The sequence below is a fragment of the Trichomycterus rosablanca genome, chromosome 11 (assembly GCF_030014385.1).
Source record: "Trichomycterus rosablanca isolate fTriRos1 chromosome 11, fTriRos1.hap1, whole genome shotgun sequence".
Lineage (NCBI taxonomy): Eukaryota > Metazoa > Chordata > Actinopteri > Siluriformes > Trichomycteridae > Trichomycterus > Trichomycterus rosablanca.
In genome coordinates, this window is record NC_085998.1 from 1,497,862 (window position 1) to 1,517,497 (window position 19,636).

A 19,636-nucleotide genomic window follows, 5' to 3' on the forward strand; every position below is an offset into this window, starting at 1 on the left:
GGTTAAGGGCCTTGATCAGGGACCCAACAGTGGCTTCTTTGAAGTTGTGGGACTTGAACCGGTATCACTCTGATTGCCAGTCCAGTACTGCCATAGCTTTAGGTTAGCTTCTAACTTGGAGGAACATCCTGACAGATCTTCTCCTTGTAAACTTTAAACAAGAGTCCCACCAGGTTCATTATGTGGTCCACTTAAGAGTTGTGCACTATTCTCATCCTGACAACACTCCACTGATCCTGTCTTTCCCTCCCACAGACTCTCAAGCCTCATGTTGTCTAGACATGTCGACCAGACCTATCAAACCATCACCATGAAGAATTCTCACATGACCCCACCTGAAGTAAGCTGAGTAAGCTGGACGTTATGAAAGTTCTCACCGTCCTCATGTTGCTATCAAGCAACATAAAAGCTCAGGTCTGGTTTATGGTCCAGAAGAAGTCTCGTTTACTTATGTATGCATGTAAATAATCAAACTTTACTAGAGAATAAGCTCTGATACCAGAGAAGTGGACGCCGCTTCTGGACATGGTTAACATAAGGCTTCTTTTTGTGCACAGTAAAGTGTTAAGTATGATTAGTGCAGTAACTCTGTATTGTAGAGCTGATAAAGGTTTGATAAACTAATCCCTCACCCATGTGGTTATATCAGCTAGTGTTGAGTGGAGGTTCTTGATGCCGTCTGAGGGATGGAAGATCACGAGCATTCAGATTAAGCTCGCACCCTCCACCTTTACACACTGAAATTCCTCCTGATTCCTTGAATGGTTTAATGATATTCTGCACTGTAGAGGGAGAACATGCAAATCCCAAATCAACTTTTTTTGGAATGTGTTGCAGGTCTGAAATGCAGGAATGGATGTTTATTAATAAATGAAATGAAGTTGAGCAGATAAAAGATGAAATATCTCAGCTTCATCCTGTCTGACATCAAATAAACGTCAAAGTCAATGTAAGAAACTCTGTGTTTTTATTTTATTTACATTTTCCATACTGTCCCAACTTTTTCTGATTTGGGGTTGTACATACAATATAGTGACCTATAACCCCCTGTTGATGCTTTTTAGGGTGTCAAGACCAATGTATGTATTCCTTTCTCTCAGCTACCTTCTATAGCAAATACATAGTATATAAAGGGTCGCCACGATTAATCTGGTCTTCACACCTGGCACAGTTTTTACGCCGGATACCCTTCAAGATGCAACTGATCAGCACTGAGAGCACACTGACATGTCCACCTCCCAACAGCTAGGCTATACAGCCACCATACTGACTAAAAACACATTTACGTTATGTACAGTGTTTGGTATAAGTGCACTTCGGCAAGTAGCTTAGCACTGACAAGTCTCATCAGCTGTGTGAATGCGCCGGTGCTTTAAGAGTCCGGTGTGGAACGTAGCATCACTTTCCTCCCGCGTGAAGGACCTGATGCCTAATCAGATTATTCTTTACAGTAAACCTCTTCCCACACTGTGAGCACTGATAGGGCTTCTCTCCTGTGTGAATGCGCTGGTGGTTGATGAGACCGCTGTGGTTAGTAAAACGTTTCCCACACTGGGAGCAGTGGTATCGCTTCTCGCTGGTGTGAAGAAGCTGGTGCTGATGGAGATAGCTCTGGTGAGCGTAACTCCTCCCACACTGCGGGCACTGATACGGCTTCTCTTCTATGTGAATGTGCTGGTGCCTGATGAGGTGGTTCTTCACAGTGAAGCTCTTTCCGCACTGGGAGCACTGGTACGGCTTCTCGCCCGTGTGGAGGCGCTGGTGAACCTGGAGATGGATCTGCTGAGTGAAGCTCTTCCCACACGCCGCGCAGTGATACGGCTTCTCCCCGGTGTGAATGACCCGGTGCCGCTGGAGGTTACTGCGCCGAGCGAAGCTCCTCCCACAGTCCGAGCAGTGGTACACGTCCTTCTGAAGTTCTCCACGAGGATTCTGGGTATTGAGAACGTCGTAGGGATGTTGAGTGCTGAAGCTGATCGTGGGCATCACAGTTTCATATTTGATCTCCTCTGGTTTCGGGAGGTGAACGTTCTCCTGGTGGTGGCACCTCCTGATGTGTTTGAGGAGGAAGATCTGAGCTGTGTAGGAGAGCGGACACGAGGAGCAGGAGAAGACTCGCAGTGGAGCGTTATGACCTTCTGAAGAGGGAAAAATAAGTATTTATTAAAATCCAGCGTAACAACATGCTAACATTGTTTTTTTCTGGATTTTCCCACTTAATTTCTCAATCTAGTTGATTCTGATCCTCACTGTGAATCCACTACATCAACTATCAGGGTCCTTCAAAAAGTTTTAGCACTTTTTAAACTCTTTATTAAGAATTCCCAAAACAAACTCCGTCACTTTTCTTCATCGTCCCTTCCGAAGCATTTAAAACCAAACAGAACAGAACTAAAAAGGTGGAAATCAGATGGAGCAAAATCAGGAATATAAGCATCTCCCAGACATGCCCGATTACTACAGAACAGTACCAAACAGAACAGAACCAAACAGAACCAAACCAAACAGAACACAATAAAACAGAACAGAACCAAATAGAACAGAACAGAAGCAAACAGAACCAAACAGAACCAACCAGAGCAGAACCAAACAGAACAGAACAGAAGCAAACAGAACATAACAGAACCAAACATAACAGAACCAAACAGAACATAACAGAAGCAAACATAACAGAACCAAACATAACAGAACCAAACAGAACATAACAGAAGCAAACATAACAGAACCAAACAGAACAGAACCAAACAGAACATAACAGAAGCAAACAGAACAAAACAGAACCAACCAGAGCATAACCAAACAGAACAGAACAGAACCAAACAGAACAGAACCAAACAGAAAAGAACAGAAGCAAACAGAACCAAACAGAACCAAACAGAACATAATAGAACCAAACAGAACATAACAGAACAAAACAGAACAGAACAAAACTAAACAGAACAGAACCAAACAGAACACAATACAGCAGAACAGAACAGAAGCAAACAGAAGCAAACCAAACAGAACAGAAGCAAACAGAACATAACAGAACCAACCAGAACAGAACCAACCAGCACATAACAGAACCAAACATAACAGAACCAAACAGAACATAACAGAAGCAAACATACCAGAACCAAACAGAACCAAACAGAAGCAAACAGAACAAAACAGAACCAACCAGAGCATAACCAAACAGAACAGAACCAAACAAAGCATAACCAAACAGAACAGAACCAAACAGAACAGAACCAAACAGAACAGAACCAAACAGAAGCAAACAGAACCAAACAGAACAGTACCAAACAGAACATAATAGAACCAAACAGAACATAACAGAACAGAACAAAACTAAACAGAACAGAACCAAACAGAACCAAACAGAACACAATACAGCAGAACAGAACAGAAGCAAACCAAACAGAACAGAACCAAACAGAACATAACAGAACCAAAAAGGTGGAAAACTTATAGTCCGGAGCTAAATCCGGACTATAAGCGTCTCTCAGTCTCTCAGACACGAGCGATTAATACAGAACAGAACAAAACAGAAAGAACAAAACAGAACAGAACAAAACAGAACCAGAGCAGAACCAAACAGAACCGAACAGACACGAGTGATTACTCCTCCTCCACCCTCACCGCTTATAACCACAATATACACGTGAGGAAACTTCTTGAAGATCCTCGTATATAAACTCAGTTCCAGTCCATGATGCTACATTTTCAGAGCCAGTTGTCATTAAATGCAAAGAAACTAATATTAGAGACCTGGAATCTAAACCTTTCATCTTCTAGTCAGTAAGAATATGGACAACAGTTGTATTAGTTGTATTAGAACACTAAACTGATGTAACCACTCAACTGTAAAACTAAATAACCCTAACATCTGTCCCGTTACCATTCGTGGAGCACTTCTTGTTCCAGATGTGATTGAACGTGATGCTGAGATCTTCTCCTGCGTACTTCTCTTCATACCAAACCAAGAGCTCCTGCCCCGGGCTGATGGACTGACAGCATCTGAAGTAGATTCCTCCTCGATACTGAAACGCCGTCAGATTCTGCTCATCATCGTTACGAGCACAGTTCACGTACCTGAGAGAAACCAAGTCTGAGCAATTAAAAAGTCTACACAGATCATTTGAACCGTGTTCCTCACCTCATCCAGTTGGCATGGATCTCACTCGTGGCGTCTATGTACTCCTCACCCTGACCACTCCTGTATATCTGGAGGAAACAAGTATAGATGGAAGAGGAGCTTCAGAGGTACTGAGATGATCCACAAGAACACTCTACATTAAAAAGGTTGCTTCAAGTGGTCTGGTTGAATGTAGGGTTAGATGGTTGAATTGATCCACTAAAGTCTTTGTAAGCCAGATTCAAATTTTGACATAAAAGCTAGCAGTTAATACTTATACTTAGAGAACTCACTCACCACCCAGGAGTAGCCACTGTTCACGGCTTCCTCTTTATCCACCGCTTCTCCCTGGTAGGGTCCGAAGTGTGCACCCACTGGAACGGTCTCCCCCTTATTAAACACCCCCAGACCTGCACCAGGAATACCAGACTGCTGAACCTCTAGACCGGGTGGAAGAGTCTGTCTGGCTCGGTCTGGAACCACAGTGGGTACAGAGGTATCAGGGATGAAGAGAGCTGGACCGTGAAGCTCACACTTGTTGAAGAAGAAGGATTTGCACTCCTCACAGTCTGGAGGGAGAGAAAGGAACAAAAATAAATAAAATGCAGCCGGGAATGAATAATAATGAAGCCTGTTATCTTACAGAGGTTCTCATCATCTTCAGCTTCTTCCTCTTTAATACAGACAATGTTCAGGTCATTGTGGAAGCTTCCATCAGTGTAGCTGTTCAACAGAACCTTCTCTTCCTCCTAATGTACACACACACATACACACACACACAGAATCCATTCATAAATCAATAATAACTTTTTACAATAATTAAATCATTTTAAGCCTCGTCAGGATGCTGTGAGACCAGAGGCTGATTATATTATACAGGGAAGGAGAACAGGGCACCTCTGGTGAGCACGGCTCCATGATTTCTCTTTAGTGGCCAGAATCAGATGTCCTCTGCACACGCGTGTCTCAGTGTCTGAAAAGTCATAATAAGTCACGTCAGGTAAAGATGATCTTATTTATAATTGATATTATTTAACTGATGATAAACAAATCATTCTAAACTGATGCTTATGAAGTATTATTGAGCCAAACTACATCTATTAAATTAACAAACATTAATTTATTCATTATTTTACAGACTGCATCGTTCTGTCATAATGATGCACTATATATTTTATCTTATACACAATGTAGTGCACTATATACATTAACTCATACACTATATATTATCTCATACACCATATAGTGCACTATATATTATCCCATATACTATATATTATTTTATACACCGTATAGTGCACTATATACATTATCTCATACATGATATACTGCACTACATATATCATACTATATAGTGCATTCTATACATGATCTCATACACTATGTAGTGCACTATATACATAATCTCATACACTATATATTATTTTATACACCATATAGTGCACTATACAGGGGTTGGACAAAATAACTGAAACACCTGTCATTTTAGTGTGGGAGGTTTCATGGCTAAATTGGACCAGTCTGGTGGCCAATCTTCATTAATTGCACATTGCACCAGTAAGAGCAGAGTGTGAAGGTTCAATTAGCAGGGTAAGAGCACAGTTTTGCTCAAAATATTGCAATGCACACAACATTATGGGTGACATACCAGAGTTCAAAAGAGGACAAATTGTTGGTGCACGTCTTGCTGGCGCATCTGTGACCAAGACAGCAAGTCTTTGTGATGTATCAAGAGCCACGGTATCCAGGGTAATGTCAGCATACCACCAAGAAGGACAAACCACATCCAACAGGATTAACTGTGGACGCAGGAGGAAGCTGTCTGAAAGGGATGTTCGGGTGCTAACCCGGATCGTATCCAAAAAACATAAAACCACGGCTGCCCAAATCACGGCAGAGTTAAATGTGCACCTCAACTCTCCTGTTTCCACCAGAACTGTCCGTCGGGAGCTCCACAGGGTCAATATACACGGCCGGGCTGCTATAGCCAAACCTTTGGTCACTCGTGCCGATGCCAAACGTCGGTTTCAATGATGCAAGGAGCACAAATCTTGGGCTGTGGACAATGTGAAACATGTATTGTTCTCTGATGAGTCCACCTTTACTGTTTTCCCCACATCCGGGAGAGTTACGGTGTGGAGAAGCCCCAAAGAAGCGTACCACCCAGACTGTTGCATGCCCAGAGTGAAGCATGGGGGTGGATCAGTGATGGTTTGGGCTGCCATATCATGGCATTCCCTTGGCCCAATGCTTGTGCTAGATGGGCGCGTCACTGCCAAGGACTACCGAACCATTCTGGAGGACCATGTGCATCCAATGGCGGTGCCGTGTATCAGGATGACAATGCACCAATACACACAGCAAGACTGGTGAAAGATTGGTTTGATGAACATGAAAGTGAAGTTGAACATCTCCCATGGCCTGCACAGTCACCAGATCTAAATATTATTGAGCCACTTTGGGGTGTTTTGGAGAAGCGAGTCAGGAAACGTTTTCCTCCACCAGCATCACGTAGTGACCTGGCCACTATCCTGCAAGAAGAATGGCTTAAAATCCCTCTGACCACTGTGCAGGACTTGTATATGTCATTTCCAAGATGAATTGACGCTGTATTGGCCGCAAAAGGAGGCCCTACACCATACTAATAAATTATTGTGGTCTAAAACCAGGTGTTTCAGTTATTTTGTCCAACCCCTGTACATTATCCCATTTACTATATATTATTTTATACACCGTATAGTGCACTATATACATTATCTCATACATGATATACTGCACTACATATATCATACTATATAGTGCATTCTATACATGATCTCATACACTATGTAGTGCACTATATACATTATCTCAAACACTATGTTATCCCATACACTATATAATGAACTATATATTCTCATACATTATATACTGCACTATAAATTATCTCACATATTATATACTGCACTATACATCTCATACACTATGCAGTACACTATATACATGATCTCATACACTGTGCAGTGCAGTATATACATTATCTCATACAGTACACTATTAACATTAACTTATACACTGTGTAGTGCACTGTATACATTATCTCATACATATACTGCACTATAAATGATATCATACCCTATATAGAAAGTACACATACATTTGGGCTGCTGATTGTGAGCAGCTCAGCTCTAAGCTGCAGTAGATCTTACCCTGTGTGTTTACCATAGTGAAGCATCTCTGACTGTTACTGCATCAGATCCAGCTGTGACTGTAAATAAAGAAATATTTCTATATGTGAAGGATTCGCTGTAACAAGCACATCAGCTGCAGCTCCACTTCCTCTACAGAGCATTTACTGGTGGGATGCGAACCAAATACCGCCATCTACTGTGCTGGAAAATAAAATGATACTGGTTTGACTTTAAAACCCACTTTTCCATGGGTGGTCTAAGCTTGTGCAGAATTCTATTTACCTGACAGCTGTATACTTGATTATCAAACCTCATGGTAGAATTGAACTTAACCAAGGATAACACTGCAGTTAGTAAACAGTGGTGTAGGAAGGATTACCACATAGTTTATAATAGATTTAGTTTATTTGTTGTTTACTAGATAGATGTGATAGCAGTATAATGTGCTAGCCCACTACCGCTGGGATCCAGGGTTCAGGTCCCCAGCAGTCTATCAGCTGGTCTGGTGTCTACATACAGACATCATTAGGTGTGTCTGGGGCGAATGGCCAAGGTCTCATGAGATTTGTTACTGCATTTCTCCCAGTAATTCCAGGAAAACCAGGCCCACTGTCCCCCTGACCAGGATAACACTGTGGTACAAAACATAAAAATGAAATATAAGTTTCTACATTCCATTTCTACATACCACCTACACCCTGGAAAACAAACTGGATTTATTATTTATCATTTATCGTTTGCACCTGCACTTTACACACTGTCATACATATATATCTGCACAATTATTAACCCGTATATGTAGAGTTATTTAGCAGCTTCTTTATACAGTTATAGTTACAGTTGTATAGTTATTTATTTTACACACCGGGCCACAGTGCCGCCCACGTTGACAAACCAAAAACCCCTGGTGAGCAGACATGGACCCATCCTCCTTGGGTGGCCAGGAGAATAATTTGAATGAATTGGATTTAAACAAACCTCATACATAAAAATAATTTTAAACAAAAGTTTTAACTGATAAAAAGACAAAAAAGAATTTGGTTGATGGCTGAGCAAAACCGACCTGTTTGAAGCTGTTAAGAGAAAATGTATGATGATAAATGTATCTATATTATTATTATTATTCATATTCATATATATATATATATACTGTATATTCATATCACATACATTCGTTTATAGTTAATACGTTTTGTCTTGTCTTCATATCCGACGTATAGTACTGGAGGAAAATGCTTTCCTACGGTATAAATATTTTAGGAATGTTTGTACTCACTAAAATAAAAACATATATATTTAAATATATAGATAAATACCATATAGAAGCACTTTGTAGTTCTACAATTACTGACTGTAGTACAGCTGTTCTTCAATGGTCAGGACCCCCCACAGGACCACCACAGAGCAGGTATTATTTAGGTGGTGGACACTGCAGTGACACTGACATGGTGCTGGTGTGTTAGTGTGTGTTGTGCTGGTATGAGTGGATCAGACACAGCAGCGCTGCTGGAGTTTTTAAACACCTCACTGTCACTGCTGGACTGAGAATAGTTCACCAACCAAAAACTCCCAGCCAACAGTGCCCCGTGGGCAGCGTCCTGTGACCACTGATGAAGGTCTAGAAGATGAGCGACTCAAACAGCAGCAATAGATGAGCGATCGTCTCTGACTTTACATCTACAAGGTGGACCGACTAGGTAGGAGTGTCTAATAGAGTGGACAGTGAGTGGACACGGTGTTTGCTGTGTGTGATCCACTCATACCAGCACAACACACACTAACACACCACCACCATGTCAGTGTCACTGCAGTGCTGAGAATCATCCACCACCTAAATAATACCTGCTCTGTGGGGGTCCTGAAACAGATGGACTACAGTCAGTAATTGTAGAACTACAAAGTGCTTCTATATGGTAAGTGGAGCTGATAAAATGGACAGTGAGAGTAGAAACAAGTGTGTATTGTGTAATGACTTTAAATAAACTCCATCCACACCGGCAACACTGCTAGATTTTCTGAGTGAATGCGCTGGTGGGACTGGAGATGACCCTAGTGAGTAAAGCTCTCCCAGCCTGTAATCAGTGATACGTCTACTGTCTTCTGTGAATGAGCTGGTGTCGCTGGAGAGTACTCTGCTGATTAAAACGTTTTCCACACAGTAAGCAGTCGTACAGCTTTTCTCCTGTGTGAATGCGCTTGTGCCTGGCTAGAGCACTCTGCCGACTGAAGCTTTCTCCACACTGTAAGCAGGTATAGGGTTTCTCTCCTGTGTGAACGCGCCGGTGCTCTTTGAGATGACTCTGCCGATTAAAACTCTTCCCACACTGCGAGCACTGATGCGGCTTCTCTCCAGTGTGAATGCGCTGATGCCGAAGCAGAGCGCTCTGGTGAGTAAAGCTCCTCCCGCACTCCGAACAGAGGTAGAGCGTCTCTCTGGTGTGAATGCCCTGGTGTTCTTGCAGTGCATTCTGTTGTGAAAAACTCTTCCCACACCGAGAGCACTGGTATGGTCTCTCTCCTGTGTGAACGCGCTGGTGTCGCTGAAGATTACTCTGGTGAGTAAAGCTCATCTCACACTCCGAGCACTGATGCGGCTTTTCCCCCGTGTGAGTGAGCTGGTGTCTCTTGAGAGTACTCTGGCGATTGAAACTCTTCCCGCACTCCGTGCAGTGGTACGGCTTCTCTCCCGTGTGAATGCGCTGGTGCTTTTGGAGATCACTCCGTTGAGTAAACCTTTTCCCACAATACGAACACTGGATTTCCTTCTTCATTTCTTTATGAGAGGTTTCAGTGGTGAAAGAAGCTGAGAGTGATTCCAGACTGCTGGAGCTTCTCGTGGGCACCAGAGTCTCATGATTCATTTCTCCTGCTTGTTCCAGTCTCGTATACTCCTCATGGTGGCATCTCCTGATGTGCCTCTGGAGATAAAGTTCAGCCGTATAAGAAAGTGAACACAAGGAACAAGAGAAGACCTGCAACACGGTGTCGGTTCCTTCTGAAGCTGTAAAGAAAACAATGTTTTAGTGACTAAAGTTAACAAGTCTTAGAGTAACAGAATCTAACGAAGCCTGTCGTCTTACAGAGGTTCTCATCATCTTCAGCTTCTTCCTCCTTAATGTCATTGTGGGGGGTTCCATGAGTGTAGCTGTTCAACTGCACCTTCTCTTCCTCCTAATGTCCATACACAAACACACACAGCAGCCAATCAATAATCATTCATATTTCTACATGATTAATGAGAGATGCTGTAAGAAGAGATGCTGAGGTTTGTTTTAAATATAAAGAAGAGAACTGAGTACCGCTGGTGAGCACGACTCCATGGTGTCTCTTCACTTCTTTAAATCAGATCTTCCCCCTCACTGGCCCACTGAGTTCTCTGAGAAGGGAGCAATAGATGAAGTCAGACCAAGAGAAAAATCCATCTGAGACATTGTGGATGTTTTCCTTCAAATCCTCCACAGGGTGAGATGTGTTCCGATAATGAACTGGTGACCCAATAGGTTTGCACCATGAAGACAAACAAATGTTTGTCCTATTTATTTAAAGTTTCCTCCAGGCCACCCAAGAAGGATGGGTCCTGCTGAGTCTGGTTCCTCTCAAGGTTTCTTCCTGTAATTTTCAGGGAGTTTTTCCTTGCCACAGTCGCCCTCGGCTTGCTCAACAGGGGTTTTTGTATCTGTTGGTCCTGGATTTTGTAAAGTTGCTTTGAGACAATGTCTATTCTAAAAAGCGCTATATAAATAAAGTTGATTTGACTTGAAATGTAGAGCTAGTAATGAGGTTAAAACACTAAATAATGATGTGATGTTAAACAGGTGATTGTGATCATGGTTTGGTACAAAAGCAGCATCCAGGAAAGGCTGAGAGTCTCTGATGAGTAAAGATGATCAGAGGATCCAGTTTGTCCACAAATGTGTGAGAAAATGATTGAAATGTTTAAAAACAATGAACCTCAAAGAAAGACTGAAAGGGATTTGCATACTGCCTGCAGTCCTCACCCCAGTAGAGAATGTGTGGAAACCGAAAAAAGCCAATCATACTAGGTCATTAATGATTAATACCATGGTTATTGTGTACATGTTCAACATTTAGGAGTATTAGTGTACACCCAGTGCACCACTTACCATACTCATCAGTTCTAGAATATATTTAGAGCTTACAAATGTTAACATGACAGTCTCATGACATGGTTGTACAGCCTGATCTTTATCTTGTAACCACTCCAAGCAAAATGTATGTAGCTCATGTATCTTTAATTAAAAAGAAATAACATGCAAGAATTCAGAGCTTTGGCTAGATACTAACCTGATGAACCAAATCAGATGCTGTGAGCTCCACTACAAGCTTCAGTACAACCTACCTTGTGTGTTTAAAGCAGAACAGAGTGAGGGCTCCTCAAATTCACCGAGAAGAACCATCTTCTATTGTTTCTCCATCAGATCCAGCTGTGATTGGTAACATTTCCATTGCTAAGAGGATCAGCTGGACCACACTCAACTGCAGCTCCACTTCCTCTTTTCTTCTTCTTTAAATTCAGAAGGTTGATCACCCACTGAAACGTGCATCACTGCCATCCACTGGACTGTAGTGTGAAGAAACCTGTCTGCTTCATCTACACCAGAAAGAGTGGATCATCTCATCACCTCATCTTCTCCTCATGTGTTTCTATCAGGGGTGTAGAAAGCACTTGGAGAGTTTGTGAGAACCTGGATAGATGTCGTAGTGAACCGTCTAAGTCTTTTTTGGTGGTCCAACTCTCTTCTACAGCCCTGATTTTTCATTAAACCATTAAGATGAAGATGGAACAGTAGTCTCTTAAGAATCTGCCTGTAAGAGGATGTACACTATATGGCCAAAAGTACTTGGACATCTAACTGTGAGCTTGTTTGACATCCGGTTTAAAAAACAAATGGTATTGAAAGACTATGTTTCCTATGTGAGCTTTTTAGCTAGAACAACAGCCGCTCTTCTGAGAAGCTTCTTACAAGACATTAATGTCTGTCTTTGGAAATTTGTGCCCATTTAGTCGAATAATGACTATTTATATGGCTGGGCACTGTTGTTGGTTCCGGTTTATCCCAGAGCTGTTGATTGGGGTTGAGGTAGAGCTTGCTTTGTGCACAGTCATGCTGGAACAGGAAAGAGCTTCTCAAAACTGCTGCTGCAAAGTTGGAAGCTTATCATTTCCTTTATAACACTGATCTGTTAAACCTGTTAGAAACTGTTGCAGCTGAAACATGTGAATCCAGTAATTAAAAGGGGTGTCACAGTACTTTCATCCATATAGTGTACGCCTACATGGACTACACACACAGTGAGCAGAATGGTTCAAATGGCCAAAGAATCTCTGAGGACCACAGCTGTGGAACTATAGGGCAAAACATCTACCTAACTTTGATTGGACACCAACTACATTACCAGAAGTTGTTTAGTTCCTACAGTTTGCCAGAGTTTTACATACAATATGTGTCACACTTTTACGTTTCAGATCATCAAACTACTTTTAATATTAGACAAAGTCCCAAATAAACACAAAGAGCTTTTTTAAAATAATGACAAAAATACTTTTACCTGGATCTAGGCACAATATCAACCAGTTAACCAAATTCAACTATGATTCTAAAAGTTAACCTCTAATAGTTTTGACTACTTATCCAGCAACCACTTGCTGGGAGCCTAACAAACTGAATGATCCAGAAATAGATACAGAGGTTAAAAAAAAAGTAATACAGCCGTACCTTGAAACTGGACGTCAGTCAGTTCTGGGAGTGGTGTTGATTTTTCCCCATAAGGATGTTTGTGAAACCTGTTAATGTGTCCATGGTCCCGTGGAGCTGCAGATATTTTAGTCTCATGTAAAATAATGAGGTTGTTTTTGACACTTAAACACTGAAAATAACACAAATATAATATAAACACACTGAAATACAATTACTAACAGTTACACATCAATAAAAATACAATAAAAGCTGCACTTTAGTTTTACTTCTTTATTGTTTCCTGACGCTTCTTAATGGTGGAGATGCTCGATGTTGGAATATCGTATTCCCTTCAGCACCGGCGCATTCACATGATTATTTCCCATGAAGTGTGACGGCGGTGCACAAAACTTAGCGTGACTTACTGTAGTAAAACAGCGAGTGAGGAATAAGATTAGTGGAGGAACTTATGAGCAGTAATAATGAAGAGAAGTTTAGTGCTTAAACCACGTTAAGCTGTAGGGACTAGTTTTTAAGACACTTGTGTAAATTAAATGACTTTGAATAAGAGAAACCCTGTCCGCACTCGGAGCAGTAATACGGCTTTAATCCGGTGTGAACACGCTGGTGAGATTGAAACGTCCCCTGCTGGGTAAAACTCTTCCCACACTCGGAGCAGCGGTACGGTTTCTCCCCTCGGTGTACGAGCTGGTGTCGGTGGAAGGTGCTGTAGAGAGTGAAGCTCCTGTCGCACTCTGAGCAGTGATACGGCTTCTCTCCTGTGTGGTAGCGCTGGTGTACCTGGAGAAGGTGCTTATGAGTGAACCTCCTCTCACACTGCGAGCACTGATACGGCTCCTCTCCTGTGTGAATGCGCTGGTGTCGCTGGAGATCACACTGCTGGGTGAACCTCCTCCCACACTGCGAGCACTGATACGGCCTCTCTCCGGTGTGAATGACCCGGTGTCGCTGGAGAGCGCTGTGCTGAGTGAAACTCTTCCCACACTGCGAGCAGCAGTACGGCTTTTCCCCCGTGTGAACGCGCTGGTGTATAACGAGAGCGCCGCACTCCGCGAACCTCTTCCCGCACTGCGCGCACTGATGCGGCTTCTCTCCCGTGTGAACGCGCTGGTGTCGCTGGAGACTGCTGTGTCGATTGAACCTCTTCTCGCACTGCGAGCACTGGTACGGCTTCTCTCCCGTGTGAATGCGCTGGTGCCGCTGGAGGTCGCTCAGCATGGTGAAATCCTTCCTGCACACCGAGCAGTGATACGGCTTCTCTCCGGAGTGAATGCGCTGGTGGATCTTCAGATTGCCACATGCTTTGAAGCTCTTTCCACACTCCGAGCACTGATACGTTCTGGATGGTGTGTGAATGCGCTGGTGTCTTTTACTGTCTGATTTCTGGTTTGTTTCGTAGGAGGTTTCAGTCTGGGGGAGATCAGATGACTTCTGCCGATGGCTGGAGCTCTCTGTGGTCCTCAGGGTCACGTGACCGCCCTTTTCAGGTCTCAGCAGTTGGACGGACTCATCATGGTGGGATCTTCTGATGTGCCGATGGAGGTAAATTTGGGCATTATAGGAGAGTGGACACAAGGAGCAGGAGAAGACTTCCAATGTGGCACCGCTGGTTTCTGCAGCAGAAAAAGAAACACAAACAACATCAAATGAATGTATATTAGTCGATAGTGCATATATAAATAATAGAACCACAAAGTTTGATCATCTCATTACCATTTTCTGAGCATCTTTTCTTCTGAATGTAGTCGAATGTGATGCCCAGGTCTTTGGCGTACTTCTCCTCGTACCACATCAGAAGCTCCTGTCCCGGGTTAATCGGTCGACAGCAGCGGAAGTAAATCCCTCCTCGATACTGAAACGCCGTCAGATTCTGCTCATCATCGTTACGAGCACAGTTCACGTACCTGAGAGAGGTGAAACCAGGGTGAAATAAAGGTGAGATCAGCTGGTGAGTGTGTACACATAGACCCAACAGCCAGATGGTTCCATCAGTGTGTTCCTCACCTCATCCAGTTGGCATGCATCTCACTCTTGGCGTCTATGTACTCCTCACCCCGACCACTCCTGTATATCTGCAGGACCGGTTTGTTACTTCAGAACATATCAAGATATTTGCTGTATAAACTTGATGATGGAAACTCACTCACCACCCAGGAGTACCCACTGCTCACGGCTTCCTCTTTATCCACCGCTTCTCCCTGGTAGGGTCCGAAGTGTGCACCCACTGGAACGGTCTCCCCCTTATTAAACACCCCCAGACCTGCACCAGGAATACCAGACCGCTGAACCTCTAGACCGGGTGGAAGAGTCTGTCTGGCTCGGTCTGGAACCACAGTGGGTACAGAGGTATCAGGGATGAAGAGAGCTGGACCGTGAAGCTCACACTTGTTGAAGAAGAAGGATTTGCACTCCTCACAGTCTGGAGGGAGAGAAAAGGAACGAACATAATGTACCTCCATGGTGAGACGTGCACCACCCTGTTATATTAACCACATACTGTTACAAAACAATATAGTTACAACCACTAAAACTGATTATTATGAATTATTTAGTTTACATTTAAATACAGTTTCTGAAAAATACTGCTGCTGTAAGATTAAATCTCCAGTCAGGATTGTAGAATCAAATGAAGCCTGATGTCTTACAGAGGTTCTCATCATCTTCAGCTTTCTCCTCTTCCATTTCAGGAACTTTGATTTCGTTGAGACTTTCATGGGCGTAGCTGTTCCACTGCACCTTCTCCTCCTCCTAATATATACACACAGTTAGGAAGTCACAGATAAAACGATCTGTATCTCTGTTATAACACACACTGTCTACATAATAAGGAAGGTGAGCGGTGCACCTTAGATGAGCACGACTCCATGGTTTGGATCAGGGTTCTCCTGTTTCTCCACACACATCCAATCTGTCTCTGTGAGAGGTGCACAATAACTCAGATTACACCAGATACATTATAAAACAATATTAATAATATATGTGATAACTGATCCAGCAGAAGGTCCAAAGAGGGGTAGGACTGTCATAGCCTAGTGGTTAAGGTACTGGACTAATAATCAGAGGTTCCACCAAAATCCACCACTGCCAGGTTGCCAAGGTTGGGTCCAGTTGCTTAGACCGATTTACAAGCTATACATTATCTATGTAGTGCACTATATACATTATCTCACACACTATGTGATGCATTATATATACAGTGTATCAAAAAAGTGAGTACACCCCTCACATTTCTGCAAATATTTCATTATATCTTTTCATGGGACAACACTATAGACATGAAACTTGGATATAACTTAGAGTAGTCAGTGTACAGCTTGTATAGCAGTGTAGATTTACTGTCTTCTGAAAATAACTCAACACACAGCCATTAATGTCTAAATAGCTGCAACATAAGTGAGTACACCCCACAGTGAACATGTCCAAATTGTGCCCAAATGTGTCGTTGTCCCTCCCTGGTGTCATGTGTCAAGGTCCCAGGTGTAAATGGGGAGCAGGGCTGTTAAATTTGGTGTTTTGGGTACAATTCTCTCATACTGGCCACTGGATATTCAACATGGCACCTCATGGCAAAGAACTCTCTGAGGATGTGAGAAATAGAATTGTTGCTCTCCACAAAGATGGCCTGGGCTATAAGAAGATTGCTAACACCCTGAAACTGAGCTACAGCATGGTGGCCAAGGTCATACAGCGGTTTTCCAGGACAGGTTCTACTCGGAACAGGCTTCGCCAGGGTCGACCAAAGAAGTTGAGTCCACGTGTTCAGCGTCATATCCAGAGGTTGGCTTTAAAAAATAGACACATGAGTGCTGCCAGCATTGCTGCAGAGGTTGAAGACGTGGGAGGTCAGCCTGTCAGTGCTCAGACCATACGCCGCACACTGCATCAACTCGGTCTGCATGGTCGTCATCCCAGAAGGAAGCTGACGCACAAGAAAGCCCGCAAACAGTTTGCTGAAGACAAGCAGTCCAAGAACATGGATTACTGGAATGCCCTGTGGTCTGACGAGACCAAGATAAACTTGTTTGGCTCAGATGGTGTCCAGCATGTGTGGCGGCGCCCTGGTGAGAAGTACCAAGACAACTGTATCTTGCCTACAGTCAAGCATGGTGGTGGTAGCATCATGGTCTTGGGCTGCATGAGTGTTGCTGGCACTGGGGAGCTGCAGTTCATTGAGGGAAACATGAATTCCAACATGTACTGTGACATTCTGAAACAGAGCATGATCCCCTCCCTTCGAAAACTGGGCCTCATGGCAGTTTTCCAACAGGATAACGACCCCAAACACAACCTCCAAGATGACAACTGCCTTGCTGAGGAAGCTGAAGGTAAAGGTGATGGACTAAACCCAATTGAGCACCTGTGGCGCATCCTCAAGTGGAAGGTGGAGGAGTTCAAGGTGTCTAACATCCACCAGCTCCGTGATGTCATCATGGAGGAGTGGAAGAGGATTCCAGTAGCAACCTGTGCAGCTCTGGTGAATTCCATGCCCAGAAGGGTTAAGGCAGTGCTGGATAATAATGGTGGTCACACAAAATATTGACACTTTGGGCACAATTTGGACATGTTCACTGTGGGGTGTACTCACTTATGTTGCCAGCCATTTAGACATTAATGGCTGTGTGTTGAGTTATTTTCAGAAGACAGTAAATCTACACTGCTATACAAGTTGTACACTGACTACTCCAAGTTTTAGTTCTATAGTGTTGTCCCATGAAAAGATATAATAAAATATTTGCAGAAATGTGAAGGGTGTACTCACTTTTGTGATACACTGTATATTATCTTATACACTATGTAGTACAATTTACATAATCTCATACACTATATAGTGCTCTATATACATTATGTTATAGACTATGCAGTGCACTATTTACATTATATCATACACGATGTAGTACACTATATACATTATTTTATACACTATATAGTGCACTATATACATTATTTTATACACTATGTAGTACACTATATATATTATTTTATACACTATGTAGTACACTATATACATTATTTTATATACTATATAGTGCACTATATACATTATTTTATACACTATGTAGTACACTATATACATTATTTTATACACTATGTAGTACACTATATACATTATTTTATACACTATATAGTGCACTATATACATTATTTTATACACTATGTAGTACACTATATACATTATTTTATACACTATATAGTGCACTATATACATTATTTTATACACTATGTAGTACACTATATACATTATTTTATACACTATGTAGTACACTATATACATTATTTTATACACTATATAGTGCACTATATACATTATTTTATACACTATATAGTGCACTATATACATTATTTTATACACTATGTAGTACACTATATACATTATTTTATACACTATGTAGTACACTATGTACATTATTTTATACACTATATAGTGCACTATATACATTATGTAATAGACTATGTAGTACACTATATACATTATTTTATACACTATATAGTGCACTATATACATTATTTTATACACTATATAGTGCACTATATACATTATTTTATACACTATGTAGTACACTATATACATTATTTTATACACTATGTAGTACACTATATACATTATTTTATACACTATATAGTGCACTATATACATTATTTTATACACTATGTAGTACACTATATACATTATTTTATACACTATATAGTGCACTATATACATTATGTAATAGACTATGTAGTACACTATATACATTATTTTATACACTATATAGTGCACTATATACATTATGTAATACACTATATAGTGCACTATATACATTATTTTATACACTATATAGTGCACTATATACATTATTTTATACACTATGTAGTACACTATATACATTATTTTATACACTATATAGTGCACTATATACATTATGTAATAGACTATGTAGTACACTATATACATTATTTTATACACTATATAGTGCACTATTTACATTATGTAATAGACTATGTAGTACACTATATACATTATTTTATACACTATATAGTGCACTATTTACATTATTTTATACACTATGTAGTACACTATATACATTATGTAATAGACTATGTAGTGCACTATATACATTATTTTATACACTATATAGTGCACTATATACATTATGTAATAGACTATGTAGTGCACTATATACATTATTTTATACACTATATAGTGCACTATATACATTATGTAATAGACTATGCAGTGCACTATTTACATTATATCATACACTATGTAGTACACTATATTCATTATCATATACACTATGTAGTGCACTATATACATTATGTTATAGACTATGTAGTACACTATATAAATTATTTTATACACTATATAGTGCACTATATACATTATTATTATTATGATGTATTATAAAGCTTTAGTGGAACTCACCCTGAGTGTTTATAGCAGAACAGAGTTAAAGTTTTTCTAATTCACCAAGAGAAACCATTTCTATTGTAACTCCATCAGATCCAGCAGTGATTCTATATGTAAGACTACACTGTAAATCTACTGTGTATTTACTCCATCATACAGCTCGGCAGCTGATCTTCTTCTTCTTCTCACCACTAAGCAGGTGGATCTTTACCACCATCTACTGGAGTGCAGTGTGGATAAA

General features: G+C 41.3%; 2 protein-coding genes across 2 annotated transcripts; both read right to left on the minus strand.

Moving 5' to 3' along the window:
- Positions 1–944: 944 nt before the first annotated feature.
- Positions 945–7,427, minus strand: LOC134323214 (histone-lysine N-methyltransferase PRDM9-like). The gene is made up of 7 exons (XM_063004660.1): positions 7,306–7,427; positions 5,015–5,090; positions 4,761–4,866; positions 4,415–4,686; positions 4,139–4,206; positions 3,881–4,074; positions 945–2,138 (listed from the first exon to the last, which is right to left on the minus strand). The coding sequence occupies exons 2-7, from the start codon at positions 5,033–5,035 to the stop codon at positions 1,399–1,401; spliced, it is 1,401 nt and encodes a 466-aa protein (XP_062860730.1). The 5' UTR covers positions 5,036–5,090; positions 7,306–7,427; the 3' UTR covers positions 945–1,398.
- A 1,785-nt stretch (positions 7,428–9,212) lies between these two features.
- LOC134323215 (zinc finger protein 345-like) lies at positions 9,213–19,486 on the minus strand. Its single transcript, XM_063004661.1, has 8 exons — positions 19,411–19,486; positions 15,853–15,921; positions 15,653–15,755; positions 15,155–15,426; positions 15,012–15,079; positions 14,721–14,911; positions 13,546–14,620; positions 9,213–10,005 (listed from the first exon to the last, which is right to left on the minus strand). The coding sequence occupies exons 2-8, from the start codon at positions 15,871–15,873 to the stop codon at positions 9,378–9,380; spliced, it is 2,358 nt and encodes a 785-aa protein (XP_062860731.1). The 5' UTR covers positions 15,874–15,921; positions 19,411–19,486; the 3' UTR covers positions 9,213–9,377.
- Positions 19,487–19,636: the final 150 nt, after the last annotated feature.

Excerpts from the sequence above, each read along its gene's own strand:
- LOC134323214 (XM_063004660.1), bottom strand. The coding sequence starts at position 5,035 with ATGGAGCCGTGCTCACCAGAG. Across the intron at positions 4,687-4,760 it reads TGAAGATGATGAGAACCTCT|ACTGTGAGGAGTGCAAATCC; the intron begins GTAAGATAACAG and ends CTCTCCCTCCAG. Across the intron at positions 4,075-4,138 it reads ATCCATGCCAACTGGATGAG|GTACGTGAACTGTGCTCGTA; the intron begins GTGAGGAACACG and ends GGTTTCTCTCAG.
- LOC134323215 (XM_063004661.1), bottom strand. The coding sequence starts at position 15,873 with ATGGAGTCGTGCTCATCTAAG. Across the intron at positions 15,427-15,652 it reads TGAAGATGATGAGAACCTCT|ACTGTGAGGAGTGCAAATCC; the intron begins GTAAGACATCAG and ends CTCTCCCTCCAG. Across the intron at positions 14,621-14,720 it reads GAAAAGATGCTCAGAAAATG|AAACCAGCGGTGCCACATTG; the intron begins GTAATGAGATGA and ends TTTCTGCTGCAG.